The sequence below is a fragment of the Colletotrichum truncatum genome (assembly GCF_014235925.2).
Source record: "Colletotrichum truncatum strain CMES1059 chromosome Unknown Contig_0001, whole genome shotgun sequence".
Lineage (NCBI taxonomy): Eukaryota > Fungi > Ascomycota > Sordariomycetes > Glomerellales > Glomerellaceae > Colletotrichum > Colletotrichum truncatum.
The window spans coordinates 10,136,203-10,163,865 of record NW_027222398.1 but is presented as its reverse complement, the minus strand read 5'-3'; the positions used below and the strand labels follow the sequence as shown (position 1 = coordinate 10,163,865).

At 51.0% G+C, this 27,663-nt stretch overlaps 12 protein-coding genes across 12 annotated transcripts; 6 read left to right on the top strand and 6 right to left on the bottom strand.

Annotated features, from left to right (window-relative positions):
* Positions 1 to 1,539: 1,539 nt before the first annotated feature.
* CTRU02_202843 (fungal specific transcription factor domain-containing protein) lies at positions 1,540 to 4,242 on the top strand (the record flags this gene model as incomplete). The annotated part of the gene is made up of 3 exons (XM_036731173.1): positions 1,540 to 2,225; positions 2,281 to 4,129; positions 4,180 to 4,242. 3 exons carry the CDS (start codon positions 1,540 to 1,542, stop codon positions 4,240 to 4,242), a joined length of 2,598 nt encoding a protein of 865 aa, XP_036577042.1.
* Positions 4,243 to 5,235: 993 nt separating this feature from the next.
* On the top strand, positions 5,236 to 6,155 carry CTRU02_202842 (acetylxylan esterase A; the record flags this gene model as incomplete). The annotated part of the gene is made up of 2 exons (XM_036731171.1): positions 5,236 to 5,661; positions 5,712 to 6,155. The coding sequence occupies 2 exons, from the start codon at positions 5,236 to 5,238 to the stop codon at positions 6,153 to 6,155; spliced, it is 870 nt and encodes a 289-aa protein (XP_036577041.1).
* A 472-nt stretch (positions 6,156 to 6,627) lies between these two features.
* CTRU02_202841 (uncharacterized protein) lies at positions 6,628 to 8,009 on the bottom strand (the record flags this gene model as incomplete). Its single annotated transcript, XM_036731172.1, has 2 exons — positions 6,628 to 7,916; positions 7,973 to 8,009. 2 exons carry the CDS (start codon positions 8,007 to 8,009, stop codon positions 6,628 to 6,630), a joined length of 1,326 nt encoding a protein of 441 aa, XP_036577040.1.
* A 1,042-nt stretch (positions 8,010 to 9,051) lies between these two features.
* On the top strand, positions 9,052 to 9,873 carry CTRU02_202840 (uncharacterized protein; the record flags this gene model as incomplete). The annotated part of the gene is made up of 1 exon (XM_036731170.1): positions 9,052 to 9,873. One exon carries the CDS (start codon positions 9,052 to 9,054, stop codon positions 9,871 to 9,873), a length of 822 nt encoding a protein of 273 aa, XP_036577039.1.
* A 390-nt stretch (positions 9,874 to 10,263) lies between these two features.
* CTRU02_202839 (uncharacterized protein) lies at positions 10,264 to 11,289 on the bottom strand (the record flags this gene model as incomplete). Its single annotated transcript, XM_070204098.1, has 3 exons — positions 10,264 to 10,940; positions 11,028 to 11,184; positions 11,251 to 11,289. 3 exons carry the CDS (start codon positions 11,287 to 11,289, stop codon positions 10,264 to 10,266), a joined length of 873 nt encoding a protein of 290 aa, XP_070062680.1.
* A 658-nt stretch (positions 11,290 to 11,947) lies between these two features.
* On the top strand, positions 11,948 to 13,080 carry CTRU02_202838 (uncharacterized protein; the record flags this gene model as incomplete). Its single annotated transcript, XM_036731168.1, has 2 exons — positions 11,948 to 11,998; positions 12,052 to 13,080. The coding sequence occupies 2 exons, from the start codon at positions 11,948 to 11,950 to the stop codon at positions 13,078 to 13,080; spliced, it is 1,080 nt and encodes a 359-aa protein (XP_036577037.1).
* Positions 13,081 to 13,661: 581 nt separating this feature from the next.
* Positions 13,662 to 15,026, top strand: CTRU02_202837 (uncharacterized protein; the record flags this gene model as incomplete). The annotated part of the gene is made up of 1 exon (XM_036731167.1): positions 13,662 to 15,026. The coding sequence occupies one exon, from the start codon at positions 13,662 to 13,664 to the stop codon at positions 15,024 to 15,026; it is 1,365 nt and encodes a 454-aa protein (XP_036577036.1).
* Positions 15,027 to 15,492: 466 nt separating this feature from the next.
* On the bottom strand, positions 15,493 to 16,368 carry CTRU02_202836 (uncharacterized protein; the record flags this gene model as incomplete). Its single annotated transcript, XM_036731166.1, has 1 exon — positions 15,493 to 16,368. One exon carries the CDS (start codon positions 16,366 to 16,368, stop codon positions 15,493 to 15,495), a length of 876 nt encoding a protein of 291 aa, XP_036577035.1.
* Positions 16,369 to 18,753: 2,385 nt separating this feature from the next.
* On the bottom strand, positions 18,754 to 19,894 carry CTRU02_202835 (endo-1,4-beta-xylanase; the record flags this gene model as incomplete). Its single annotated transcript, XM_036731165.1, has 3 exons — positions 18,754 to 19,085; positions 19,136 to 19,370; positions 19,439 to 19,894. 3 exons carry the CDS (start codon positions 19,892 to 19,894, stop codon positions 18,754 to 18,756), a joined length of 1,023 nt encoding a protein of 340 aa, XP_036577034.1.
* Positions 19,895 to 20,992: 1,098 nt separating this feature from the next.
* Positions 20,993 to 22,246, bottom strand: CTRU02_202834 (siroheme synthase; the record flags this gene model as incomplete). The annotated part of the gene is made up of 1 exon (XM_036731164.1): positions 20,993 to 22,246. One exon carries the CDS (start codon positions 22,244 to 22,246, stop codon positions 20,993 to 20,995), a length of 1,254 nt encoding a protein of 417 aa, XP_036577033.1.
* Positions 22,247 to 23,366: 1,120 nt separating this feature from the next.
* On the bottom strand, positions 23,367 to 24,303 carry CTRU02_202833 (Siroheme biosynthesis protein met8; the record flags this gene model as incomplete). Its single annotated transcript, XM_036731163.2, has 3 exons — positions 23,367 to 23,562; positions 23,623 to 24,104; positions 24,193 to 24,303. The coding sequence occupies 3 exons, from the start codon at positions 24,301 to 24,303 to the stop codon at positions 23,367 to 23,369; spliced, it is 789 nt and encodes a 262-aa protein (XP_036577032.2).
* An 858-nt stretch (positions 24,304 to 25,161) lies between these two features.
* Positions 25,162 to 27,347, top strand: CTRU02_202832 (FYVE zinc finger; the record flags this gene model as incomplete). The annotated part of the gene is made up of 4 exons (XM_036731162.1): positions 25,162 to 25,440; positions 25,498 to 25,520; positions 25,577 to 26,427; positions 26,482 to 27,347. 4 exons carry the CDS (start codon positions 25,162 to 25,164, stop codon positions 27,345 to 27,347), a joined length of 2,019 nt encoding a protein of 672 aa, XP_036577031.1.
* Between the last annotated feature and the right edge of the window lie 316 nt (positions 27,348 to 27,663).

Below are 27,663 nucleotides of genomic sequence, written 5' to 3'. Positions count from 1 at the left end.
ACTCCTTTGACAACCCTCTTTGTTGGGAAGTTTGAAGTAGGAGCTATTTCAAAATCGGTACAAGTTCGCATATTAGATATAAGATCACCAAATGAACAAAGATCAGGGTGGCACACTGCTGCTACTCTACCCAAATGACTGGGTTCATGGTCAGCATGAAGAGATGGATTTCCCAAAGCGGGTTAGCCGCAGGTAAGCCGAGAAGCCTGGTGGCTCTATTCATCCAGGGGGTCGTATGCACGCAAAAAGCATAAACTCCCGATAATCTAGCCACTCGAACAGAGCAACGACGTACTACGAATACACAAAGCAATAGAAAATTGATCCTTTCCGGGAAGTTTCGTTAGTCAGATGCTGGGTTGTGGGTTGGAGTCAGCAGAGCGGACTTAAGAGGGATGAACCGGTCTCTTGGAAAAGTGATGCTCCGATGTTATTTCCGCGACGGTGTTTCAACACGATTAAGGCACAATTTTAATGGAATAAGTTGGGATGTCGATCTGCGGGGTGTCCGTTGCAATAACGGCCCGTTGGATAAAGGGCTGTTTACAGTTTGCAGTGATGCACGGCAGGGACCACAATTTGAAATTGGAGAATTTTCATTGCATTTATGAGGGGTGTTTGAAGCCGGAGGAGGCTGCAGATAGCAAATCCGGCACTTCCATGATACTCGATCTTGAGTGAATGATTTGACCGCGTATTTAGCTATGGCCTCTCGCGTAAAGACATGACAACAACTACCATCGAGAATACCGAGACACTTTATCTGCGTTCCTTGGGCTCAACAGTACATGTAGGGCATATTCTAGATTCCAAGACGAAGATGAACTTCTACGATTCTACAAGCAGAGGGGGACGGCTTCAACACGTGGCTAGACTGGTCGTCGATACCGGAGTTAAATCCCATTGGAGCAGTTCGATTTTTAAGACTTTTTGTACCAGGATTCAAGACATGTGATGAGGGGGAGATGCAGGAATGTAACTTTGGTGCTCGGGCTTGTGAAGGGCAGAAGGTTCAAAGACCATGCCACGCAGCGTTCTCAGAACCTCTTTTGCCCCGCATCCAGCCCCGGGAGTCTTCTTTTTGCCGATTCTCCTAACTTTGCAAACTGTTGGACGCTGCATATTCTGGTTGGCAGCTGAAGGACAAGGGGTGTTGGAGGGTACCTTATGTATGGAGTGGGTGGCTGGCTGGCAGGGGTGGGACAATTTTGGTGTGTAAAACTAGCTTAAACTAGCTTCTTCCCCCCCCCTCAAAGACCCCAAAGCTCTCCTAGCTTTTTGCTTTTCCGAACCCTTTTGACTGCTCCAAAAGCCTTTCCTAAAGTGACGACTTGTGTCGTGAACACACGTTCACATTCTAACCCTCCGTCTCCGTACCGGCTGTAGGCCTTGGCAACCATGATCTACAGCTAATAGTTTCAAGCCGCTTGGATACAACTGGCAGGGAAACTCTTGGTCAATCGAGGCGTCGGCACGGGAGAGACAGGCCTGACACAATCTTTCCGGAGAAACGGACTTAACTCTGTGGAGAATATACGGATGCCAGCAATCGCATCGGAGGGTCGGATTTCCATGACCGTCCAGAGTATTATGGCAGACACACCCATGCCAGCTACCGAGTCACCCGATGATCATGTCTCCGAAGCTGTATCTGTCAACGCCGTGCCAACCCCTTCATCTCACATATCACAGTACTCGCCCTTGAGTGCAACGTCCGTAGAGCCGCCTCGGAGAAAACGCCCTTTACCCGAAGGCCGCCCTGATGACAGTCCGCAGCAATCCCAACATGCGGAGGGGTCTCGGAAAAAACGCACTCTACCCGAAGGCCGTCCCAGTTCAGGTCCGTCTCCAGCCGAAATCTCGGACTCTTCCCGGAGGACGCGCGCTCTACCTGAAAGACCTTCTGAGCGCTTCATCCGAGACGACTCTGACCCGGGCCCATCGCAATCACAGGCTCAACTGTCTGCCGCCGCCAGTGCCACTGCCAACCGACGAAGGAGTCATAAAGTCAGTCGTGCATGCGACTTTTGCAAGGCCAAGAAGCTAAAATGCTCCGGCACCATCCCCTGCGACGTATGCACCAAGAAGCGCCTTGCCTGCATCTATGATGCCAGCTATCGCCGTGGGAGACCGCCAACGCCTCCCCCAGCTCCATCAGTTGGTGTAGAAGCCACAACCCCTGCGACTGGAGTGGTACCAGCTGTATCTCCCTCAGAGACAAGGAGGTAAGTTGTCGTTTGCCCATTAGCTATCCGAATATGAATACAAACAGTACTCTAGTTACAGAAGACGGCTTTCGACGGAACCTGCTCCTTCAGCCATATCATCTGGGAGTGCAGCACGGCCGATGACCCGAGATTCTTCGCCCCAAGCAAGCGCCGAAGAAAGCGTCCAGCTAGCATCACGAGCGTCGCCAGAGGTCGACGTTGCTGAGATTGAAGGCCAGTACTTTGACACGACATCGAGCTTGACCTTTCTCCATCGAGCATGGAAACGCTTGTCGTCACAGAGATCCAACAGCGGCATTGTTCCCCATGTAGCCAGTGGCGGCGAGCAGCACCAGAGCATGACAAGAGCCGGCGACAAACCCTTCGCATCGTCAGCCCTTGAGGCACACCCTCTCCCGAACCGTACCGTCGGCCTGAGCATGTTGCAATTCTACTTTGATGTCTGCGTCGTGACCTATCGCTGTCTACACCAGGGATCCGTGACCGACTGGTTCAACGCCTTGCTGACAAACGCACTGGAGAACATGCCTTTGCATCATGGAATAGGCCACGCCAAAGCCTCCATAGTCTTGACCATTCTCGCAATCGTAACTCTGCGGCAGATTAAGGTTAAAGATGTTGGTTCCGGTCTGGACGATGATGCAGGCATGCAACGCAGCGACTCCTACTTTTGCCGAGCCACTAGCTTCACCGATATGGAGACGGGCCTCCCAAAGCTCGAATCTGCTCAGGCTCGTCTTCTACAGGTCCTCTATCTTCTTCAGACATCGCGTATGAACCAAGCTTGGTATGTGTTTGGCAGTATCCTTCCCATCGTGTCAGCGCTGGGCTTGCATAGGAAGTCAAGCCGCAAGAGGACAAGCAGTAGCAAGAGTTCTCCGTCCGATTACATTATCTCGCAGTGCAGAAAGAGAACGTTCTGGGTCGTCTACACGATCGACAAGTACCTTGCCGTCGTCTTCGGTCGCCCACGGATGTATCACGACGACGATATTGACCAAGACTTACCCGACTGCGTTAATGATGAAGACATGACACCTCAGGGGAGATCAAGCGACGAACCCGAAATGGACTGCCACCTCGAGTCGCTCGTTTTTCACGCCAAACTCGCACAGCTAATCGACGGCATATCTCGCGAAGTGTACTCAATCAAACCGATAACAAAGCATGAACGCCTCCTGGCTGCCCATCGATACGGTCGAGCTCTCCATGACTGGCGCGAGTCACTTCCTCACCACCTGGGCACTGTCCGACCAATGTCGTTGATTCCGTCCTTCAGGCGACAAAATACTGCTCTTAAGCTGGCGTACTGCCACGCCATCATGCACGCCAATCGTCCGTTCCTCCTAGGCATAACCACTTCAAAAGGCGATGGTCAACCGACCGCTCTAGAAGACAGCGTGGACGAGTGCATCAACGCCGCGAAAACTGCCTTAGAAACAGTCGACGGCATGGCCAGCGATGGAACCCTGTTTCACGCATTCTGGTGGACACCATACGTTACCTTTTGCGCGCTAGCCGTCATCTACGTATGGAAGATCCAGCGGGGAGAGGATGACAGAGACAAGGGCCTCTTTGAGCTCGCCGATCGATGCCAAAACCATTTGGCAAAGGCTACTACATCCGATAGCCCTAGCCGACGATATAGCGTCATCCTGGAAGAGTTACGGGAAGACGCCATGGGAAAGCAAAATAAGAAACGGCCACTAGATCAAACGATCTCATCCGAAACTACTGGCAATGTGCAAGGTGGAAATATAATTCATGCGGATGAGTCTTCGGGAAGTGGTCTGGTACCGCCGGCCGATATGGGCGAAGTCTTCCAGACACACGGTTTCGAGGGAATGACAAACTTGTTGGCTGGCTGGGAGACCACAGATTGGCTTGATCTAGACTCATCGGTAAATCGCCATTTTCAAGCATTCTAGTTCATAAGCTGATAAGTCGGCAGGCTTTTGCTATGTTTTCCCACCCCGAGGGTTCCCCTGTGTCCTGGATGATGCCCCCTCTATGAGCGGCGACTTCACTTGGCTCACAGCTCTATTATTTCCACCCTAGTAGAATATACTTTGGGGTAGTAGCCGTGGAGTGCTACGAGCTACAGATTCTGCCAAACATCACGGCAATTAGTAAGGATGAAAGCGGTCGAAGGGATGTGTAATATGGACATAAGCACGGCTTTGAAGCCCTCGGAATGTTCGCACCGCCATAGATTGCGGAGACTTAATGCTTATACCTGATCTACTGTCCTTATCCATATTGCCGTGACCTCATTCAAGAGTTGGGATTGGGGGAATTATCAACTAAGCCTCCTCCGTTTGGAATCGCTTTCGCTCCCCCACATCCACATTGCCGACCAGGGGGGCCCTTGTTGAGCAATACTACAAGCAGTCAAGGGTGGGAGCATCTTCCGTGCACGGTGTCGCCGGCAAATTGAATAGCCAATTTATCCAGTACGATCGGTAATGTGCAACCAGCTACCCTGCCGCGGGTGCAAGGCCACCCTGGGAAGCATCTCGCAAATATCCAATGCGGCCACACAGAACAGCGGCTCTCGGCAACTAAAGTTGAGACTGGCCAGGTTCAGTCAAGAGGCTACCACCGCATGTGCCGAAGAAACTTCCCTAATGGGATTCCAGATGAACTTCTGTCCCCCCGGCTCTTTCAGCCCCCTCTTCAGACGAACATGACCAGACCACTCGGCTAAAGACACATCGCGGCGGAGTATTTGCAGTTTTACGTCGGCCCCTTTTAAAAGACGACCCTGGATGTGGGGTAACGAAATGATCGGGTTTTACACAAACAACTGGCAACCCCTAACATCGCCCTAGAGCGGTGGAAGGGAAGCCCACCAAAAAGGCATGATGCGCCACCGGGGATTCATCCTTAAAGCTTCGTTTCTGCGCTCTGTCAAGATTGTACATATTTAAAGGCTTCAATAAGTCAGCCTTGAAAAGTGGGATCAACCAGCAGTCTATCAAGAAGCAACAACTTCATCATAGCAGCCATGAAGTTCAGCAGCATTCTCTCCGTCTTCGGCATGGCCACCGCCGCCAGCGCTGCCTCTTTGCAGCAAGTCAGCAACTTCGGCTCAAACCCCAGTGGCGTCAAGATGTACATTTACGTGCCGGACAAGCTGGCAGCGAACCCTCCCATTGTTGTGGCGATTCATTACTGTACCGGTACTGCCCAGGCCTACTACAATAACAGCCCGTACAAGGGCCTTGCGGACCAGAAGGGCTTCATCGTCATCTACCCCGAGTCGCCCTACTCCGGCACATGCTGGGACGTCTCGTCCAAGGCGACCCTTACCCATGACGGCGGCGCTAACAGCAACTCCATCGCAAACATGGTTAAGTATACTCTTGACAAGTACAAGGGCGATAAGTCCAAGGTCTTTGTCACTGGGTCTTCGTCGGGTGCCATGATGACGGTTTGTAGATTTACTCCCGCTGGTTCAATGTCGCCACTAACAGACTATAGAACGTTCTGGCCGCCACATACCCCGACGTCTTTGCTGCTGGCATCGTCTACAATGGCGTCCCCGCCGGCTGCTTCTTCACCAACTCGGTCAACGGCTGGAACAGCACCTGTTCAAACGGCCAGTCCACCGCCACGCCCCAGCGCTGGGCGAAATGGGTCACCGACGCCTACCCCGGCTACACCGGATCCCGCCCTCGCATGCAGATTTACCACGGCAGCACCGACACCACCCTTAACGCTAAGAACTACCAGGAAACTATTAAGCAGTGGTCTGGCGTGTTTGGCTACAACCCGGATAAGCCCGTCACCTCGTCGCAGAACACGCCCCAAGCCAACTACCGGACCGATGTCTTTGGTGACCACCTGACTGGCGTCTGGGCTGTCGGCGTTGGACACACTGTTCCTATCCGGGGCAATGACGATATGAAGTTCTTCGGGCTGTAATATGATGTCAACTAGTAAAGAGGCCAGATATTCATTGGACATATTTAGTTTACGTATATACATTTTTGCAACCAAACAACCGCGCGGAATGAAACTCGCTATCCAAGCCACTTGTTGATGATGAGGGCAAAACAAAGCGGTCCATCTATAGTATTTTGCCATACATCAGTTATCTTGATATCTGTCTTCAGCCCACATGGTCATTTCCCTTTCAGCTATGCTGCAACTGCGTAGTGGACCACTAGAGGAGTTGAGTTTGGCTAGTGCGCTGCATTTTCCGGCCGGGATTGAGACTTGGGACCGGGCCGGTCTAAAGCGGCTATGAGATGAAAGCCGGATACAGTACCGGATTCTATCAAACATGGTCAGAGCTGATTGCGCTTGCAGCAGTAACATTTGCGAACAGTAAACTAAATGAAAAGACCAAACTGCTATCTACATACAACCCTTTAAGAAGTTAACTGTTGAGACATCATACATCCACGGACTCGAGCAGCTCTCTGAAACTGGACACAATCTCCTCAGCCAAATCCTCCTGGACAATTCCCTCTTGCCATGAGAAGCAGAAACCAGGCCGCTTGTCTCTTCCCGTCACGACACTAACCTTGACTGCCCCAGAGCATGCGCTTGCACTTTGACTGAAAAGCACACGCTCTAATTCGATCGGGCCATCACTTTGAGCTTCACTGACTACTCCGACATTGCTCAACTCCCAAGCAGCCGCCCGCTTCTTGCCAACTTTCACAGAAAGCCAGCCTGATATATCTTCCGAAACATGCTGTAGATAGCCAACGGGCATATCTGCCCCTTTCCTATTTCCAACCTCGTCGATGGTCTCCTTTGTCCTTCTTGCATCAGACCAAACTGATTCGCATTTTCGAGAGTATTTTTCACTGAAAGAGCCAACGTAACAACCCAAGGAGCGATCGTCAATGGGAGGCGGCAAGAGATGACGCAGAGACACGGCGCAGTCCCCTTGCAATGTATCATATTGCTCTGGAAGGACTTTGAAGAAAGTAGCCGCAAGAAGAGCCATGATACCGGCAGTGAGAGAAGCCCCCTCACGCTTACATCGCCTCCTGAAAGTATCACCAACTTTTTCTGAAACCCAAAACAGTCGAATGCGGGTCTGTACTGGTACACGCTGTGGCGCACCGCTCCATATATTCGCCGGTAGGTCATTCTGAGCCACAGTTTCCTTGAAAGCTTCCGAAATTGGCAGATGGTAGACAGACTCCAAAGATGGGAGAAGCTCGCTCTGTTGAGAGGCTTTCGGGAGCGTTTGATTCAAAGCTTGCTGAAGATCTTCGTGAAATACGAGGGCACTCTTGGTGTCCATCAATGAGTGATGGAAGCAGAGGCATACTAGAAAGCTTTGGGAGATGGCCCTGTTGTCCCAGACCTCAAGCCTCCAGAAAGGACTCAGGTTTTCGTCATGTTTAAAAGGCTTGTTGTGTTGTGTTTCAAGAAGAGCTTCCAGTTCTAATTCAAATTCTGAACTCGCAATGGGCGTGGTAGTTTCTCTCAATGTAACGAGTCTCCCGAAATCAATGGATGGCAGCAAAACAAAACGCGGAGACTCGGTGTGGATGTCCACCGGCGTAGCGCTCAAAATTGGATGCTGACCGAGCAAGAAGTCCACGGCCTTGCACAGCTTCTGTCGGAGGTTGCCACTGTTGTCATATTTATAAACGGCGGTTACGCACACGTTGTTGTATATTCCAAGATGGCTACGAGCGGTGGAATATCGCTCCAGTAGACCTTGTCGAGTTCAGTTGGATCTTTTCTTTAGTTGAATGTTTTGATTTCTGACTTACCGAGAGGTCGCAGTTCTTTGTTGTATTCGTGGGACATACCGGCTATGATTTTGGGCTTTGCAAAGTTGATGACATTTCTTCTTCTGCTCAATTATTTCCCTTAAATCAAACAAGTTCGCAGTTGCCTTGTAGAATTACTAATCTCACCCGACAATCTAGCGGGCCGGTTCGGTTACCCGGTGCCAAAGGCTCGGCGCCGGAGGCCTGATGCCGAAAACTCCTGATTCCCTGCTTGGAACTACAGGACCGGTATGAAGGCGACGGATTCCGGTATCTTAAACGCATTTCACTGAGCACCACCTCATCTGACGTCAGAGATTCGTCAGAGAGCGCATCGTTTGCTTCACAACTGACATCTTGTCGATTTGTACGCAATTTCTATCTCGTTTCTTAACAATTCCACAGACAACACTCAAGTTGAAAAGGTTTTGTGCCTGATAAAGTTCAAACGAATGATTATGAATCGATCAGAACTCAGCTGCTGGAAATGCCGAAAGGGTTATAACAGCGTGTCTTTTGCCCGCTGCGCTAAGGTTTGTTAGCCCCCTGTAACGAGTTGACATCTAGCTAAGGTAGCTATGCACTGTCATTCGGGCAGCATGTTAGTGCTTCCTGTGATTGAACGACAGAACAGCACTGAATGCAGCGACTCAGACCTGCAGGCATAAACTTTGATTTTTCTGCGGAATGATTGTCTTTTTTTGTGACTTGAAGGTCTCTTGTTGTTTCATCAATTTCAACTCCCTCCATGTTTCATTATTTGCAGCAAACGATATCATCGGTTAATCCAATCCAAGTGAACCTGAGTGGTTAACTGATTGTCAGAACATCATATATCAAGCTTTTTCCGCATTGCCCTGACTTCTTTTGCATCATTTAAAGCGTGAACCGGCCGGTATGATGACTCATCCGGCATAAAAGCTGGGGTGCGTTTGGAGCCTGTTGGTTCTGCACCTTTGATGCTGGGTCTGATCCTTACCGTCGTACCACAAGTTTGGGCACATACATCTTCCCCGCACCAGTGAACAACTGTTCCTGTTTCTGTCCTCCACCACTGCCTGCAAATCATGCCTTGAGCAATGTTAGCTGAAATACTTCAAAGACCGTTATGCACCAAAGAATTTCTCGTTTTCGAATTCAACAAACTTGGAATCAACAAGGGCGACACTATCCTACTTCATGCATCGCTCAGTCGCGTAGGTTGGGTCAACGGCGGCGCCGAGACGGTCATCTCTGCTCTACTCGACGTTCTGGGCGAAGATGGCACGCTGGTAGTCCCCACGCACACAGGAGATAACTCAGATCCCGCGGAATGGACATCTCCATACGCACCTACAACATGGTGGCAAACAATTCGGGATACGATGCCGGCCTATGATCCGCGCATCAGCCAAACACGCGGGATGGGCGTGATTCCGGAGATGTTGAGAACTTGGCCTGGTGTTATTAGAAGCGAACACCCCCAGACTTCATTTGCCGCCATTGGGCCCAAGGCGGAAAAGATTACCGCTGGGCACGCGCTCGATTGCCGACTGGGAGAGGAGAGTCCTCTCGCACGATTGGAAGAAGTCTCAGCGCGCGTCCTGTTGCTGGGGACTGGATATGACACTTGCACGTCGTTTCATCTCGCAGAATACCGCAGCTCTGCAAAGTTCGAGAGCAACTCATTTGCCGCCATGGTGGAAGGTTCTCGCCGTTGGGTGACTGTACGTGATGTTGTTTTGAGCGATGATGATTTTGAGACGATCGGAAGTCATTTTGAGACTTGCAAAGTTGTCACTAAAGGATTGGTCGGGTCGGCCAATTGCAGGTTATTCTCAATGCCTGAAGCTGTGGCGTTTGCAACTGAATGGATGCAAGTTCATCGAGGGAGGAAAGAAGAATGCATATATGGAAAATAGAGGCTCCTCGTTGCTAGAGCCTCATGTGCCTGGTTGTTTGTTCTTAAGAGTCATGAATGTAAATATGGACGGTACACCGGTATTCTCAAATATGATGCGCAAATATGGTGATGTAGTGTAAGTTAACTGTGGACGTTTCCACACAATCTTAACTTATCATTATGCAAGACAACCAAGAAACCAACGTTCTGTATAATTTTTGAGATAATTAACTTCGAATATCTCAAACAGCGGAATAATGTCAAGTCCTAAAAGTCTAAAAACATTAAGTACAACCGAAACGCCTGAATGTATAGCCTCCTTCGACTGTTGCAATGCTGTTAAGTTAACAAATGCACGTTGATGCCCCCAACTAGGTCATCTTCTTGAGTTGTTTGTATCCTGAGCAGTTCATCCGATTGCTGCTCCGCCCGCAGCCTGGTCCGCCATCATCGCATTGCGTCCTATCGTCGTGAACGCCTGGTTAATCTGGCCCATCATACCTGCCAAGTATACATTGAGCACTTTCGTTTGCGCCTCGATGCTTGCCGTTAAAGTTGGGTCGTGACCATGGCCGGTTTTCCTGAATTCCTCCAGTTTCTTGATCCAAAGCCTTGCCAGTCCTGCCGGAGGTCCTAACCCTTCCGGCCCTGCGTAGTCGCCGCGTTGTTGGACCAGAGCTTGAAACCAGTCCCAGTCCTGAGACTTTTCGGCAACTATCGCATTTGCGAGAAGCCGCACGAAGTGCTGGCAATTATTCTTCAGTAGGCTGTAGGGACCGAAGCTTTCCTCTACTGCCCAGCACGCTTCGTCCACTTCATCCTTTGTCTTTTTCGTCCAGCCAATGTGAATAATGTAGAGATGCTTGGCCTGCGGTCTGCGACGAGAGTTGATCGCTTCATGACGCTCTGCCATCATCGAGTCATGTTCGATATCCTCGCGGATCAGCCCCTGGTAATACCGACCAAAGCCTGAGGAATTTTTCACGTCGGGAATCGGCTGGTCATGGCCGTTTCCCGCGCGACTCAAAATGGCGTTTAATGCGTTTCCGGCTTCCAGGTCAATATTCTCAGTATTCCGTCTCTGAACTAATTCGTACTTGTGTCGATGTATTAAGAGTCGCCAATGCTTTAGGGTTCCTTGGCTTGCGTACAGAGACAGCCAAATGGGCTCACCACGCGATATGTCTTGCTCCCTCCGTAGCCGCTCGGTTGCTTTTTCTTTTAAATGCTCATCCCATCTGCCATGGATGGTTGATATGATCTCTTCTGCCTTGGTATTCTTGTTGACATCAAACTTGGTTGGGTCAATCTTGGAAATCGCGGCTTTGGCCTTGTGCGATCGACGAAAGTTCCATATCGAACAACAAAGGGTTAACCATCCCGTCACGATTCCCACAATGAGTGCGATGTTTCGTATTTCTTGGGAGGTAGCCATGATATCTTGGAAAGCATTTGCTATTGAATGTAAGCTGCTTTGAACTGTGAGAAAATAGAGTTTGTACGGGGGTAAACCAACCTGGCTAAGCTTGCGTGTTATATTGAAGCTTGGAATAAAACGTGAAAAGGAAAACAATGATCTTCTTGCGAAATGAACAGGTATGTATATACAGCCTAGCATCTCTACAAGAAACAAATGTATGTCAGAATATTGACATAGGCATTGATCGTCCCATCTAAAGTAGCTGAAAATGTATTTCTGTACGTTTACTCCGTTAGGCAGGCAATGTATTCTTAGTTGACATGGTATGGCTACAGCCTATGGAAGCCCAGTATTGCTGCAGGCTGCGCCCTTGCTTATGGCCAAGAACCACAGTGGTGCACTTGATTGCTTGAATACATGTTACAGCTGATGTGCCTCACCATTTGCCACATTTTAAAGGGAATGGCTCAGCCATTCATGGATTAATATGTACGTACATATAGTCGTAGCACAAGTGTTAGAATGTCCGCCAACCCAATGACGTGACCTTGCATCCTCTCTGTTTCTTTATATCTTTCTCTCATACAGAACGAATAACGGCGCGCTCGTTTCTTACAATAACTGCTATTCTCAGTAGCCTCCCAGTTGCATATTTCCATAACCTATGAACACAATGCTTCAAAATCGCGAGAAGGGGCCGAAGGCACCTATCCCATTGACTACTGTCTGGCATTCCGTTACTTGCTGGGGTACTCCAAGCTAACCGCTATTCTACAGTTACCTCCATTCTCCGTCCATATTTTGGGACAAAACGCAGAAAACAAACCTCTACCCATTGCCGAAGATTTGTCTGCACTTCTACCAGCAGCATATCGAGACTCAGACGACAACTTAGGCGACCCATATTCTTCCGATACAGTGATTTGCAGCTGCGTCGATCAAGAGCTGGATTTGAATCGGTTAGCTGAGATCCATGATTGGCTTTGGATGGCTGGTCGACCCATCCCGCCGCGGCCGTTGCATTACCAGTCCCTACGCGGTCGAGCCATCCAGATCACGGAACGAATGGACATGCACTTAGTGTGGGGGAACGGTAAAATCTTCATCAAGCCAATACCGAGATTTCTTCTCGATATGCGGTTTTGGGAGCTATACCTGTGCTGCAAGCCGTATGAAGATGGCCAGCACAGCGATGAGCAAGACTACGCCCGTCAATCACGGTATCAGCGGGCCTACGGCTTTCTCTTCTCGTACACTGCATTAATCAGTCACGAAAGTGATTTCCAGTTAGCACGAGACAAATATCTACTTCCGCCAGACGTTGAGTGGTCGGCGTGGAGAGCCCTCGTCAGGGAACTGCTGTGCTTGGAAAACATCTTTTCGCATATTGACCCTCGCTTCTATTACGGCGAGCTCCGCCTTGGCCGCTTGAACAAGATTCATTATCTATACAAAACACCTTTCCGATCCTATGAGCCCTTTTGGAACCAATACGCGACATTCTTCCAAGATAATTTTGCGTGGCTAGCTAGTTTGACAGTTTATCTTGCTGTCGTTTTGACCGCCATGCAGGTCGGGCTTGCGACAGACGCACTAAAAGACGATGCGGCATTTCATACAGCATCGTATGGCTTCACTGTCTTGTCCATTTTGGGACCACTTGTTTTTGCGGTCGGTATGGTGTTGATATTCTGCTACGTGTTTGCTGCCAACTGGATTGAAACAAGAAGATTCCACAGGCGAAGAATGGAGGTGATAAAGGACAATATCGGAAAGCGTCTTCCAAGAAAAGCTGTCCCTGTATGAAAAGGGCTGCGGCATCGATTTTCATTGCGGCATCTGAAGGGGTGGGAAGCGGACCTGAGTTTTCCGCTTTGGCGTTCAACTTCAGACTATTCTCGAGTTCAGGAACTTGATTGGTATGGGATGATTGGCAGGAAAATACATTAAGTGGAATAAACAAAACCTTTTAAGTTGTCGATTACTGTAAGGACTGGACAGAGGTGTATTATGCGATACAGGTATTGCTTAATCAGTTGTCACTGCCCTCCCACCAGGCCAATGCTCAGACAAAAGTGGCATATCGAGACACCATTCAAACAGGAATGTTAGTTGGAAAATAGCAGATAAAAAAAACTTCTATCTTTTGTCAGTGGCTGGGTTGGATTTTATGAACATTTCGCATCTGTGGCTGAGTCGTAGCTCTGTGTTAGGCAGCCATTTTCCGTCTCCCAACCACTCGTACTTTTGACTTAAATACTGGAGGTCGCATACTCACTGCTCACTCTTAAGATCCTTCGATATTACGAGCTTCATTCCTTACATTTATATGTCGTCAAGTATTTGTGATTGCAACGTACATCACTCCACCGTCGTCAAACACCAAGATGACACGGTTTATCCATCTTCCTGTCGAGCTTGTCGAACGGGTGATTTCCACTCTCGCCACAACCATACCACAAGACAGCCAGGTTTCCAAACCGCTGTTTGAGGTTGCGGTAGATGGCCGACGTGCGATGGCTACACTTTCGCGATGTAGTCGGTTGCTTCACAAGCTGGTTCAGCCTTTCTTATATAAACATGTCTGCATCGGAAAGTCACAGGCCGTGCCGCAAGTTGTGGCTCTTCTCAGATACTGGGACTCTCACCCTGAAATTGCGGCTTACGTACAGTCGATCTTTGTTCATTGGATAGAATTGGCATGTCATATGGAAGGAAAATTGTATGTTTTTTCACAAGACGATGCCTTTTTCCTCAGAAACCTCGCCCAAAAGTTCGGGGTCACACTGACACACGGCTGGCCCAATAACATCTATCTCAAGGGTAGACGCTTTTCCAGCGGGCTTGGTGGGCTTCTTTTACTCCAAGCGAGATCCGCCCGCTTGATTGACATTGCCATCGTTGGTAACGATACCGACCTAGGGACGTTTATTCCTAGCATGCCAAAGAATCCTTCTGACAGTTTGTTGTTTAAATCTCTCACACACTTACGAATCGACGTTCGCACGACATCTCCCATCGAATACTTGTCTCCTCTAATCAAGCTTATGCCCAATATCAATACCTTTGAGTGCAACCGCTGCATTTCGTGGGAGGAAGAGACTTTTGATTGGAGCGGAGTATCTCGCCTTGCTTTGCGCTTTGTAAGGCTGAAGCTGGATACCATACCCCGTGTAATCATGTCTTGTCGGACTCTTGTGGATTTCGCCTTCGTGGCTCACACGCCAGCTAGCCCTCAGCCTATTATCGAGGCTCTTGCGCAGCATATCGAATCTCTTAGAGCTTTGGAAATCGACTTTGGGGGGCTCTATCTCATGGATGGAAGCAGCGGCAACCATCCAGCCAACCTCGATTTGGTCTCTCCGGTATCACTTCGAGACTTTTACCGCTTGGAAGTACTCAAACTCTGGTGCTGGGACTTACGAACGGGGTCGTATCAAATATTTCGAACCATGCCCGACTCTTTACGAGAACTACATGTGTATGGCGACATCCGAAACTACGAAGAAGAATTTAAGCTGCTGGTGACCCAGGTTCGAACCGGAAAACTGCCCAATCTCAAAGTCGTGCAAGTCGATTCTTGCAGAGAGGTCGCGGGCCAACTGTTCATTCAAACAATACGAACCATGTTGGCGGAAGTTGGTGTTTTATGCTTGGACAAGAAAGCTTCCTGGACATGGTCATGGAACAAATTTTGTCCAATCGAACTTCCCCCTCAAGCGATATATCAAGAGGAAAACAGACATATTTAGGGAATTGACCGCAGTGAAATACAGCTTTATTTATTTTCAGTATTTCGACGTCTCGAGTTCCAGCGAGAACTATCAAATATATCAGATATTGCATTATCTAAGTGTTGTCAGTTCCACTGCGACTGACTTACATGCTCATATACAATCTTTTGTCGATTCACCGAAACGGCCGAGATTTCAGACACGGTCGGAAGCTCATGGTTCACAAAAGTTTCAAGGATAAGAGAATTGAAAAGATAATTTTCAAACTGATTTGGATTTCGCAATGCAGTAAACCCATTCCAGACGATGCTAGAATCAAGTCTATGTGCATTTTTGTCTAAATTAAGTATCTATTGTATATGTGTATATGCACTCAAACATTACATTAAAGGAGTGACCTGTGTATGCATCGTCATATCGTCTATCGTGGTAAATGATTGTCGTGAAGTAATTAAAAAGATCTCGAATGGGCCTATTGTCCAGTCTAATAGGTGTAGACCTGCTCAGGGCCGAGGTTGCCGAACTGGCCGGAGCCGAAGGGGTTGGAGGGGGCCTTGGTGACCTCCTGGCCGTTGACGTTGGAGACGCCGAACCAGGCGAGCTCCTTGCCATCAACGACGGTGATGACGGCAAAAGCGGGAGCGGGCTCGGCGACGTATCCCCAGGAGACCTTGAACTTGGAGCCGGAGGTGCAAGGCTGGTCGGACCAGCTCTCAGTAGCGGCGTTGGCTCCGGGCATGCGGATGACTGTGCAGGCCTCAGTCTGACCATCGGCCTCGATCTTGAAGTTGTAGTCGCAGCCGGAGTTGTCCTCGCCGCAGTAGCGAGTCAGGTCCTTGATGGTCCACTTCTTGCCCTCTACCGGCTTGGGGTCGTAGTAACCGGAGGCGTTGTTGTCGCCGGAACCATCGGTGGGAGCAGGAGTGGGAGCGGCGGTAGCGGTAGCGGAGAGAGTGGGATAGGTGAAGTAGGAAGAGGGGCAAGAACCCGGATGGGCCGGGTTGCAACCACCGGGAATGCCGGGGATGGGAGTGAAGGTTGGCTGGGCGGTTGCGGTGACGGTGGGATAGGTGAAATAGGACGATGGGCAAGATCCGGGGTGGGCGGGGTTGCAGCCGCCGGGGATCCCGGTAGGTGTGGGCTTGGGCAGGTTGGCAGTAGCGGTGGCACAGTACTCGCGGTTACGAGCGTTGTCCTCGCCCAAGCAAGCGGTCAGGGTGCATGAGCAGGCGACCTCTGGGGTTCCGGCGGCGATGCAGGCCTTCCAGGCATCCTGGCAGTCGTCTTGACGGCGAAGCAGGGCTGGGGCGGCCGTGACGGCCGAAGCCATAGCCAAGGCGACGGTGAGCTTGTTGAACATTGTTGATTATGAAAATGTGGGTTTTTATAAGATGAGTTCGGATGAAGTTGGGATGGATGAGTTGAAACTAGGGCTTTGAGGCTGAAGCTTTGAGATGAGGATGCAGAAACAAAACCTGGAGTGAGTCTGTGTGCACGTAGATGTTTATACACACATTCACAGAGACATTCAATGAAGACTTTCCAAAAGTCTGGGGAACCTTAACCTAGCTGAAAGACCTCACCATCTCGTGTTCGCCTCGTTGTTTTTACCAAATCTGTGGAGTCGGACAGTTGGGAAACTCCTAGCATCTCGTATTCAACGTTTGGCTCAGCCATTTTCCTTCGGCACAAGAGCCGAAAGAGTTGACAGGTCAATGGGCCCACGGCTCCCATGATCTCATGGGCTTTCTGACGTGTGGGGAGGCCCATAATCGTGGCCGGGGGCTAACATAGTGCTGGGTTACCATCAACTTTTTTTTTCTTTCCAGTCCAGGATGGCGGCTCACCAGAAGGGGAGAGAGGCAACTCTGAAGACGGCTCACCTGACGTCAGAAACACGCTGGAAATAGACCTAACTTGCCAACTCGGGATTCTTGGGTGGAAGCGTACCAATCGGTCTGGGATGGACCCTTTAAGCCTTAAGCCAAGGTTGGGTTAGTCTAATGCTTTCAACTGGACGATCCGTTCGGCCCCGCCGTCCGGCCAACCTCTCGACTCCACGCTTGCGAGCCGAGGCTATTCAACCAGCCCTTTGTTTTTTAGTTTTTTAGTTTTTTTTTTTTTCTTTTGAATGCTAGTCGTCGAGTCAGACCAACGGTTTGCGCTAGTAATGGCCAAGAATAGCAAACGTTAAGAGCCGCCGAAGGACAAACAAACTTTGGCCTTTTACCACTTAGGTTTACATAGTAGACTTGGACGTGGTTATCCTTACTTCCAAAGTGCAGATCAACAACACGACAATGTCGATCAAATAGCTAAGCAAATAATGCCGCTTCGAGCGCTTGGCAACGAAGCCGACACCCGACTTTTCAAAGTCTCCTTGCGTTCAAAATTTAATGTCTTACTTAGCCGCGGAAATAGGAATCGACATTGTGGCCTACACGTGAAGATGATGTGTCTTTGTTCCGGCGCAGCCATGCTGGACAACAGGAAGACAGGCCCTGGGTATTGAGAGCGATCCCGTGGAGACTTCTGTAAACCTTGTATTTTTAGCTACTTGGGGGCTACTTTCTAGAAACTTCGCCTTGGTGCCGCATGTCTTTCAATTGCAGTGCAAGCAGGGAAAACTCGAAGTTCGATACTAATAGCAAGCAACTTTTGGGTTCCGTGAATCTTGTTAGAGAGGGATTAAAGTCCCGTTAAATTACAAGCATTGACAAATATATGATGAACGAAGACTGAGATGGGATCTACCTGCTGCTAGACCTGGATGTGTGATGCGTTGATCATGACATCTGGTGCTACACGGCATGGGGAAGAAAACGTTCGACAATAAAGTTGTTATGAACAAGCTTTGTAGTAGGAATCTGTTGATGTATAGTAATGAAGGCCAAATTCCGGGAGCCCAACGGCTCCAGCATACCTGTTGGGCAAAGAGTGCTGTGTGGAGTTACCGCATGGGCTCCATCACCTGACGGGTATTTGCCCTTCGATTATTACCCCACTGTTACATTGAATGCAAGTGTCCGTATCCAGAAATGGACATGTCCCCAGAAAGTCCATGGTCCGAACCCTCTCTCTTCATGGGTGATTCGGGCTTCTCCGTCCTCCACCGGCGGCCGTCGGCACATCAGTTTCTCAGCATCTCCAGCCCCGGCCGATTCTATTTGTGAACGGATTACGAGTTGCCCACTTATTGTTCGATTTGCGAGTTAGCTCACCTTTGACAGTATTACAACTGCTCACTTGTCACAACACATGTTCAAATTCCTACCGCTTACCGCTAAAGAATGCCGCCATCTCGCGAGAAAGAGCAAGCTCATCTTTTAACACGGAGAATATACCCAAAAAGCTGCAAAGGCCTGGGTTGTTGAAACCCGATGTTTTCAATGCCGTGGCCAAAGACCAAAGCAAACATAAGAAACTAAGACGCAGAGGCCAGAAAAGAATTGTAAAGTGGTCTACAACTGGCAAGAATCCATTGACAGTAAGTCTTCCTGCTTATTTTGGCCGCGCTGCCCAGGCCAGCAAATTAGTTACAATCGCTGGCTCCAGTCACACAATTTCTCAACATCTCACGCTGCCTCGCTCTGGATATGCAAACAAATATATTCTTCATCAGCAGTTTCTTAAACGTCACCTATATACAGCCAAACTGGCTTGGTCCACCAAAGTTTATACATGAACACATCAACCTCTCAGCCTGGACAACCTCCTCTGCTATATCCACGCCAGCCGCAGATGACTACTGCAAAGCCTGGACGACGGCGTTGTAAGCCGGCTTGGGGTTGAAGTTGGCGTCGAACAGCAACGGGTTGTTCTGCGCCCTCCAGCTGTCGGGGTCGCGAACACCCCAGACGGTGACACCGACGCACTGCGGGACCTGCAGACAGGCACGGGTGACGGCGGTGTAGTCGTTGGCGCTGGCGCCGACGATGTCGAGCTCGGTGATGGCGACCTCCTTGACACCGCTGCCGGCGAGGACCTGGAGGGCGCCGAGAGCGTTGCCGCCCTGGTTGGCCTGGAGATGGGCCTGGGAGCCTGTGGAATTGTCAGCCATCACTACCTTACTGCTTCGAGCCGACGGAAAAAAAAAGAGAAAAAAAGGGAAACCGGATAGTACATACCGATACCGTCGATGGGGATGCCCTTGCCGATCCACTCCTTGACCTTGCGGGCCATGGCCTGCGTCTTGGCGTAGTTGGCCTGGTCCAGGTTGTAATCGTTGATGTACAACTTGGCGGCGGGGTCGGCGGCCCTCGCGGCACGGAAGGCGATGCCGACGAAGTCCTCGCCGAGGACCTGGGAGAAGACGGACGAACGCAGGGAACCGTCCTCGTTGAAGATCTCGTTGACGACGTCCTATGTAAATTGTCAGCTGGCAAATTCACCCTGCCGTTGCAGCGTCACGCAAGTGAGAGCACACTTACCCAGTGGTAAATCTTGCCCTTGTATCGGCCCATGACGGCCTTGACGTGGTCCTCAATGACCTTGGTCAGACCGGCGCGGTCACGGACGTTGTTCACCCAGCCGGCGAGCTGAGAGTGCCAGACCAGGGTGTGGCCGCGCACGAGCTTGCCGTTCTGCTGGGCAAAGTTGACGAGGTAGTCCGCGTTGCCCCAGTTGTACTGGCCGCGCTGGGGCTGGATCTGGTCCCATTTCATCGAGTTCTCGGGCGTCACCTGGCCAAAGTTGGCCTTGATGATGTCGGCGCTCTTGCCGGTCGTCAGGCGGTTCTGGTCCGAACAGGTACCGTAGTAGGCCTTGCCCTTGGCCTTGATGAGCTTGTCAATGCTCTGCGCGGCCTGTCTCTCCTCCAGCTCCAGAGGAGCGGCAATGACGGAGAGGGGTGCCAAAAGGCAGACGAGAGGAGTAAGACACTTCATGGTCACCGGTTGAGATAGTAGACAAGCTGAAAATGAGAGTGAGGAACGAGTTGCTTGTTGAGCACATCAATGGGACTCAGTTTTCTGGGACGATGCCTTTATAACATCATGATTTGCTTCTCGTCACATGTTTATTGAATAGCTAGCGACTCAGCTTCCAACCCGTCGCTACTCTCTACATCCTAGTGTATCGAGATGACAGGATCAAGCCATATTTGCCATTCCGGGTAATTGACAACATCTCCACAAAGGGATGGACGTCTAGCCAAGCACGCACGGCGTCAAGGGTTGGGACTCGAACTGTTGGTGGAAACCAAAACCCGGTCGTAACGGGCCGTGATGACACAGAAGGTGAGATCGAATTTATTCAGGGGCGCGGTGAATAAATTACCATCAGACGACGAACGTGGTTAGAACCTTTGGCCACGGCGGGGAAGGTGCATCTGGAACGAACGGCTGAATGCGCCCTTTTCCTGGGGTGCGTCGAGAGTTGATATTAGCCACGAGGGAAATGGAAACTAAGCATATTATATCCCGCGATCCAAGACAATCGGCTGGTCATGAGAGGGTCTAGTGGCCTCTCGAATAGATTGCCTGCGCCCCAAGGGCGGCTGATAATGAGGCGATTGGGTAGCACCCGAGAGTTGCGAGAGCCGAGTTTTGCGAGCCTCCGAAAACCCGATGGCTATCCCCACCAAATGCAACCTTAATGAATCTTGATAAATGCCGGTTGACACCCTGGTTAATTGGCCGAGTATTGAACGGCTTAGTTGAGGATAGGTCATCCATGCACAAGAGACCATCCAAGCGCTCCAATGGGCAAACTACACGCCAATGTTGAACCATTGTAGTTCACCATGAACAACACAGAGGCGACCAGCTAGATGTTTGCGAGATTGGCGTAATGGCCAGAAAAGGTATGCTCCTCTCGACCGATTGTGTCACTCAGGCGCTCCTTAGAGAAGCTGTAGTTCCGTGGTAGACTCATCTTCGCTGTCGTTGCTTCTCTTGCGGATGTAGTAGATTAGAGAGTGGCCCAAGAAGGCCAAACCCCTGTTTGAAGCTGATGTAATTTCGATGTTCTGATCCGTAAACATTTCAACCGGCAGCACTGGCGATGAGATCCGCTACCAAGTTCTTCACGGGCGCGAAGACGCCGTCATCGCTGGGGGGTGTAAACACCTTGATCCGCCCCTCTGAGAGCACGAAGCCGCCACACGCAATCTTTGTGACCCTCACTCCAGGATGAAAGAGGTCCAGGGCGAGGTGTTCGTCCAGGTAGGCACCAACTGCATTGAGAAACGGCTGCTGCTGTTTCGTGCCTCGGTCTTCTCTCCAAGCCCAACCCTCATCGGATTTGCCACCTGCAAGCTTCTTCCTCTTCCTCGCATCGTCTTCGTAGCCTTGTGTAGGCGCCTTTCGTTTGCCGGTGCGGCCGTTGGCAAGAACCCTGCCTTCTTTGGTGAACCGGCGAAGCTCATCGGCCGGAAAAATGATGTCGATGGACTTGATCCCAAGCCTTTCTGGTGCCTGTTCGTCCTCGCCGTCCCCTGCTTCGGTAGGAGGAACATAAAAGCCCAAAGTCAAGACCATATCCTTGGCAAGAGGACCCTTTGAGGGGAGTCCTGCGTCTTGAATCCACTTCTCCCACGCCGCGGTAAGACTCTTGGTGCCCAGGCGCATGGGATTGATCCGGCAGTCAAAGGTGCTCGACAGAAAGTCGACAATGATCGATTTCAGCGGCGTAGGCATCCTAAGGAGCAACAGTGGGAGATGGAGGAAGTGTGTGTCCTCGGCCGAGCTCTCGTCAGCGAGCAGTCCCGGTATGTCGAGCTCGTTGGCAGACTGCAGTCCATCTGACGCAGGCTGTGCCTTTTCGGTCAACAGCGGCATCAGCACGGCTGTGCATAGCGCATTCTCGTATCTCATCTCAAAGACCAGGGCTCTCTTTTTGCTCTGACCTGTCCTCTCAAGACCACTTTCATCAAGGTCTCGACTCAAGTCTGCCTCCGTATCTTCGGCACCAAGCAACGCGTCAACGTCAACCCAGCGGATACCCACCTTTTCCAAGGGACCTGCACGGCCTAGCGAACTGTCGCTGCCTTCGAGACCAACTTGAACTCCTCTGACCACATCTCCTACCAGAGTGTCCCGCAGACGCTGTGATAATGTTTGTAATCGGGCGTAGGTGAGGTCATTGGCGCCGATGTATAGGGGCGATGCGCGGTGTGTAGAGAAGGTAGTGTTGAAGAAGGGCGGCGGGGGCTCGAGGTCTTCGGCGGATGGGGAAACTCGCTCCCGCTCGGATTCAGGTTCTGGGTCTCCATTTGGCTTGCGACGACGAGGAGGCATCTTGATTGCGTGTCGAGGTTTGCGATTGACAAGGGTGGTGGTGGTCGAGTGGCTCAAGGTGCTGTTGGTTATGGCGCGAAGAACTGGATGTAGATATTTGACGCGTCAAACGACAAGAAACAAAAGGTTTCGCAACTTTTTTCTGACCTTTTCAAGTCAAAGAGGAAATAAGGCGCGTCATATGCTTGTTAAAAATGCATTATTTGTTGTTCGTTGCGGCTTTCCGAGTGATTCTCGATACGAGACACAGTTGTCGCGGGGTGGTGAAGGAGGAAAGTGTAGCTGTTGGAGACTGGGCGTTGCCAGGTGGTGCTAGCTGGCTGACCAGTGGCAGCTCTAGTGTTAAGGTAACACGGCAGTACACTAACAAAACCATCTATCGTTCCTATAAGTAAATACATGCGAGTTGTTATAACTGGCATAATAAACTGAAGAATTCAGAACTCATCATGATTATGAAAATCCTTTTTATCGTATTGTCACTTTCTAAGATGGCCGTCAATACTCTTCTGCCTTACAGTACCAGTCAAATACGAAAGTCTACTGACGGGAATCTGCTGGGTCTTTGCGACGCTGTAAGTTGCTTATCTCCCTGATCGTCCTATCGACCCTCTTCTAAGTACAAGTACATAGCAGCTCGAGGTCCTGGTCGCTATGGATCTCTTCCTTGAAGCTGATCTCGGTTCCTTTGTTCACATACTTGAACCCCGGAACGGCAAGTGGGTCCTTCGGAGCCGATCCCGGAGGGTCTCAAATGCCGCGGAGAAGCCTTTTTTTTACCAGATACCGAGCTATTGTCATAGATGTCACTAGAAGCGCATGGTGTTGGGAGGAGCGTCGGACACCAAAGGCAAAGAATCCCAAGCTCTTATGTTCAAGATTTGCCTCAACTTATCGACAATCGCTAGGCACAATATCCCCCGGGTTCCTCAGACCCTGTCCGTCTACCTCCATCATGCCAGGCATACCATACTGCGCCGAGCGTTTTTTTTATTTACGTGAAAATTCCCCATGCCGTGAGATACCGCCAATGAAGCATTCTATATGACCCAGATGTAAATGACTCCGAAATCGCTCAAACACCCGCATCCATTTGTATGTACACACGCGTAGATGCTGTCTAGCACCCCACGCTGAAGCCGAACGAACCATCGAATACGTCTGCCGTGTTGAAGCCAGGGTTTTTCCTCATGGCCATAAGCTCGTCGATTGATGGCACTGTATTGGGGGCGTAGAACTTGAGCAGGTTCTCCATATCTTCGTCTGTTAAGTCGCACATCTCCTCCCAGTCGTACGAGTTGCTGACCTTGGTCATCCTGTATCGAATTTTCGTTAGCCTTGCCATAAAAATGATTCATATTCTGCATGCCACTCACCAGCCCATGCGCTTGGGACTCTCCTCTGGGTTCGGAGCAATCTTGCGCAACTTTCCTCTCAGGGTTCCAATAGCCTCAATGGCATTTCCAGCATTCTTGGGCAGCTGCTTGGCGATATACCGTCGTATAATGGCAGCTAACCTGGGCCCCTTGCCGTTGGTGCTAACCATGATCTGAAGCGGGCCATCTCGGTGGACGCTACCAAAGTAGAAGTCGCACTCGGGAGGCACATCGGCAATGTTGGCGGGTATTCTCCTCTCCTTGCACAGTTTCCAGATTGTTGTAGAGGCAGCAGGGTCGTCAATGGCCACAAGAACCATATCTGCGCCATCGAGGTCGGAGGGTTCGAAGAGGCGGTCGACATGGGTGACTTGACCCTGCGCAACACGGTGCGCTACCTCGGGGTTGAAGCCCGATGCCGGGCAAACGACGGTAACGCTGGCATCGGCATTGAGACAGTTGAGAATTCGACCAGAAGCGACCTGTCAAGAAAACACCCAAGTTAGCATACAAAAGACTGGTAAATGGAGCGTTGAATGTGTATAAAGCATTTGCAGCGCAGCCACCTACCTCGCCACCGCCAACGACCAAGACCTTCTTGCCCTTGATCTGCCAGGCTAGAATAAGACTTCCACCGCCTTGGACTTCTGGAAACTTTCTGGACGCCGCCTTGCTGGCCATGGTGTGGTGGTGGAACGCGGAACTTTTCAAAGTTTCCGTCGGCTGGTTGCTGGATTTCTTAAATGACGAAATGACAATTTTGAGGTAGCTTTTTAGTGTAGAAGATGCTGTTGCTGGTGCTGCTACCGCCTCCGCCTCCCGCATCTTCCAAACAAAGACCGGAGCGATAAGCAACGACCGATAAGGCTTTTTCCCCACCGATCAGGTACCTACATAGTAGGCGCATTGGCCAGTGTGCGTCAGAGGGGCGGTGATAAAGAGGTACCTCAATCACACCGCCTTTTGGCAGGGCTTCTTTGTATCCATTTATCTCCATACCGTCGGAACGTAGCTAACCCCACCTTTTCCCCTGGTCTGTGGGGCGAGTCTACCTACTACGTAGTGGTATTCGTCTCTCCGCTAGTGTTTCTTTTTAGTGCATGTTCTTTAGCGTCCCAGCCTGCAATACCGCCGGATGCATCGCTGGCAGCAATGCTCCCCCCTAGCAGCAACAGGGGGGAGGGGGGCCTTCGGGGCCTGCTATCCGCTTGTTGCCGCCCTACCACCCACCGCCTTGTAAATGCAGCGTAGCACACACTGTTGGGCCCCCAAATCCGGGCAGGGAAAGTGCCTGATGGGCCTGCACGGAACCTGGAACTGGAACCAACTGGACTTGGGCTGTGACCTGGTGAAGGACGAACCACTACTCATTCCGTGTGTCTGTCATCTGCAACTACACCTCCAGTGCTGCGAGGACCCCCCTCCTCTTCAGCCTCCTTCCCATCCCTCACCGTTTCTTTTCTTCTTATTCATCTCTCCACAGTTGTCGCTGCGTGCTTCTCCTTTGTGGATGGACTCGTAACTTACATCTCATCCACCATGTCCGGCCGCAAGCTGGGAGGCGGCCGCATCTTAGGCAGCGGCAAAGGCCTCGCCCCTCCCACGCCTCCCGCAGTCCAGGGCCACCGACGAACACCAAGTCCCTTTGCTCCCTCCGAGAGTACCCTGTCACTCAATTCATCTTCGGCTTCGCCTCCTGTGTCGAGTCCTCTGCCCGATTACCCTCAGGATCTGACGTCAAACATCAGTGTTGGGGGTCCCTCGCGGTCCGCCACCTCTGGTTCGAAGCTGGTCTGCCCAATATGCGAAGAGGAAATGGTTAGTTGCAACCAGATTGCTACATGCCAGCTTCTGCTAACCCATTTCTCCATCTAGTTGACGCTGCTTCAACTGAACAGGTGATGACTACCGCTCGCGTTTTCGACACTGAACTCTAGCCTCTGACCCTATCCAGACATATCGACGACAACCATCAAGAACTGCCCGAGGTCGAACAGGATGAAGTCAGGACATGGTTCGATAAGCAGGTGCTTAAAGCCAAGAAATTCCAACCTCTTTCGATAATCAACCAAAAGCTTCGAGGGCTCGATGTCTTTGAATCGAACGAGTCCATGCCAATTGCCCCGCCAACAACGGCGAAGCTCATTGAAGGCCCGATCGATCCGGATGAGCTGATCACGCGGTCGCATTGGCAGCGCCAAACGAGCAACGACCGATGCACCGACCCAACATGCGCGAAAGGACTGGGAGCGGTAAACGGGAGCATCAACTGCAGAAATTGCGGCAGATTGTTCTGCGAGGAACACACCATGTACCAAATGAGGTTATCTAGGTCCGCCCAGCATGATCCTGTGCGGGGGTACTGGGTCAGAGTGTGCGAGACGTGCTACAAATCACGCGACGGCTACAACGACCACAACGGCGTGCTAGTCGACCACACATCAACTTTTGCAGAAATGCGACGGAAGAGGGTGGAGAGGCAGAACTTGGAGGTGGCCCGACTGGAGAAGCGTTTAACGAAGCTTACGCAACTGCTTGCGAATGCGCCCGAGGACGTCACGGCCAATGGTGGGAACCTGCTTTCGCCGGTAGCGAGCTTGACTGGCCAAAAAAACCAGAGAAAGTTATTGGAGCAATCGGTTGTCACCTGGGAGGACGATGCTTCTGTCACACAATGCCCATTCTGCCAGCAAGAGTTCGGATCGTGGACGTTTAGGCGGCACCACTGTCGGATATGCGGGCGGGTGGTTTGCGCCGACCCATTGACGGGTTGCTCGAGCGAGGTGGGCTTGAGCGTAGCTAATCGTGAGTCTCATACCTCGGAATCATCAAGAGGAGATCCACGCCTAACAGTGACAGCCATGAATCCTACGACGGAGAAGCCGCCTACGGCAGCACGACCCGGTCAGATGAGTGTCGATATTCGCATGTGTCGCGATTGTAACCACACGATATTCTCAAAACGAGACTTCGCCGCCACTATCTTGCATAAACCGCCCGACCAGCGCGCCTACGAAACGCTTCGGCAGTTCGAGCGTGGCATTCGCCAGCTTATGCCTATTTTCCAACGAACCTTGCTGGCTCTTCAACCGGAGGGCGAGGATGGTTCGGATACCTCCAAGCCACCTCCTACTCATGCGCAGATTCAAGAAGCATCGAAAATTCGAAAACGTCTCACCGACGCCTTTACGAAGTACGATACGGCGGCACGTCGCTTGCGGGATATGAAGACGACGTCCAAAACGCAACTGCGCCTACAACAGGCCGTCTACGCGGCCGCCTCGACCTTCCTGCATACCCATATGCTGACGCTCAAATCTGTTCCGCAGATCTTGCGGTCTCGATCGTCGCACTCATCACGGCTACTTGCTCTGCAGTCGGGTAGCGCCAACGGCTCCTCGTCGTCTTTGCACCTATCGCCCCTCCGCAACGGAGAACTCGCCGAGTCCGAGACGGCAAGCCAAGCGAGCGAGGCCAGCACCGCCGTATCGCAGCTCGAAACGGAAGAAAAGGAGGCGCGGGAGCGTCTGGTAGTGCTCGAGGAGCAACGGTTCATGGTACAGCAGATGGTGGATTCCGCGCGCGGAGCGAGACGGTTCGAGGAGGTCAGCGCACTTACACGCAACGTCGAGGAGCTCGACAAGGAAATCGAACAGGCCAAGAGACTTGTGGGTGGCGTTGAAGAGCGGTGGGAGGGGCTGTACGCGTCCGGTCTGACGCGATAAAAAGTACGGCCCCCGTAATGTGCCGTCATGGGTGAAAAACGGCAACCTTGAAGGATGTATTCGAAGCAGCATTGCAAGGCGTTTAGGAGGGGTTTTTACCTTTTTTATTTCTTCTTTTACTTCTTTTTCTCCCTCAGCAACGGGCGGCTGTTGGGGATGGTCAGGCAGGAGAGCATGGCGTAGGCATGCATACCACACACACACATGCACACTTTAAAAAACCGGTTGGAAGAAAGACCCAGCAAAGTTTTGCAGTTACAAGAAAAGATTCCACAGAAAAATGTTGTTTAATTTCAGAGGCAATCATGAGATGTCC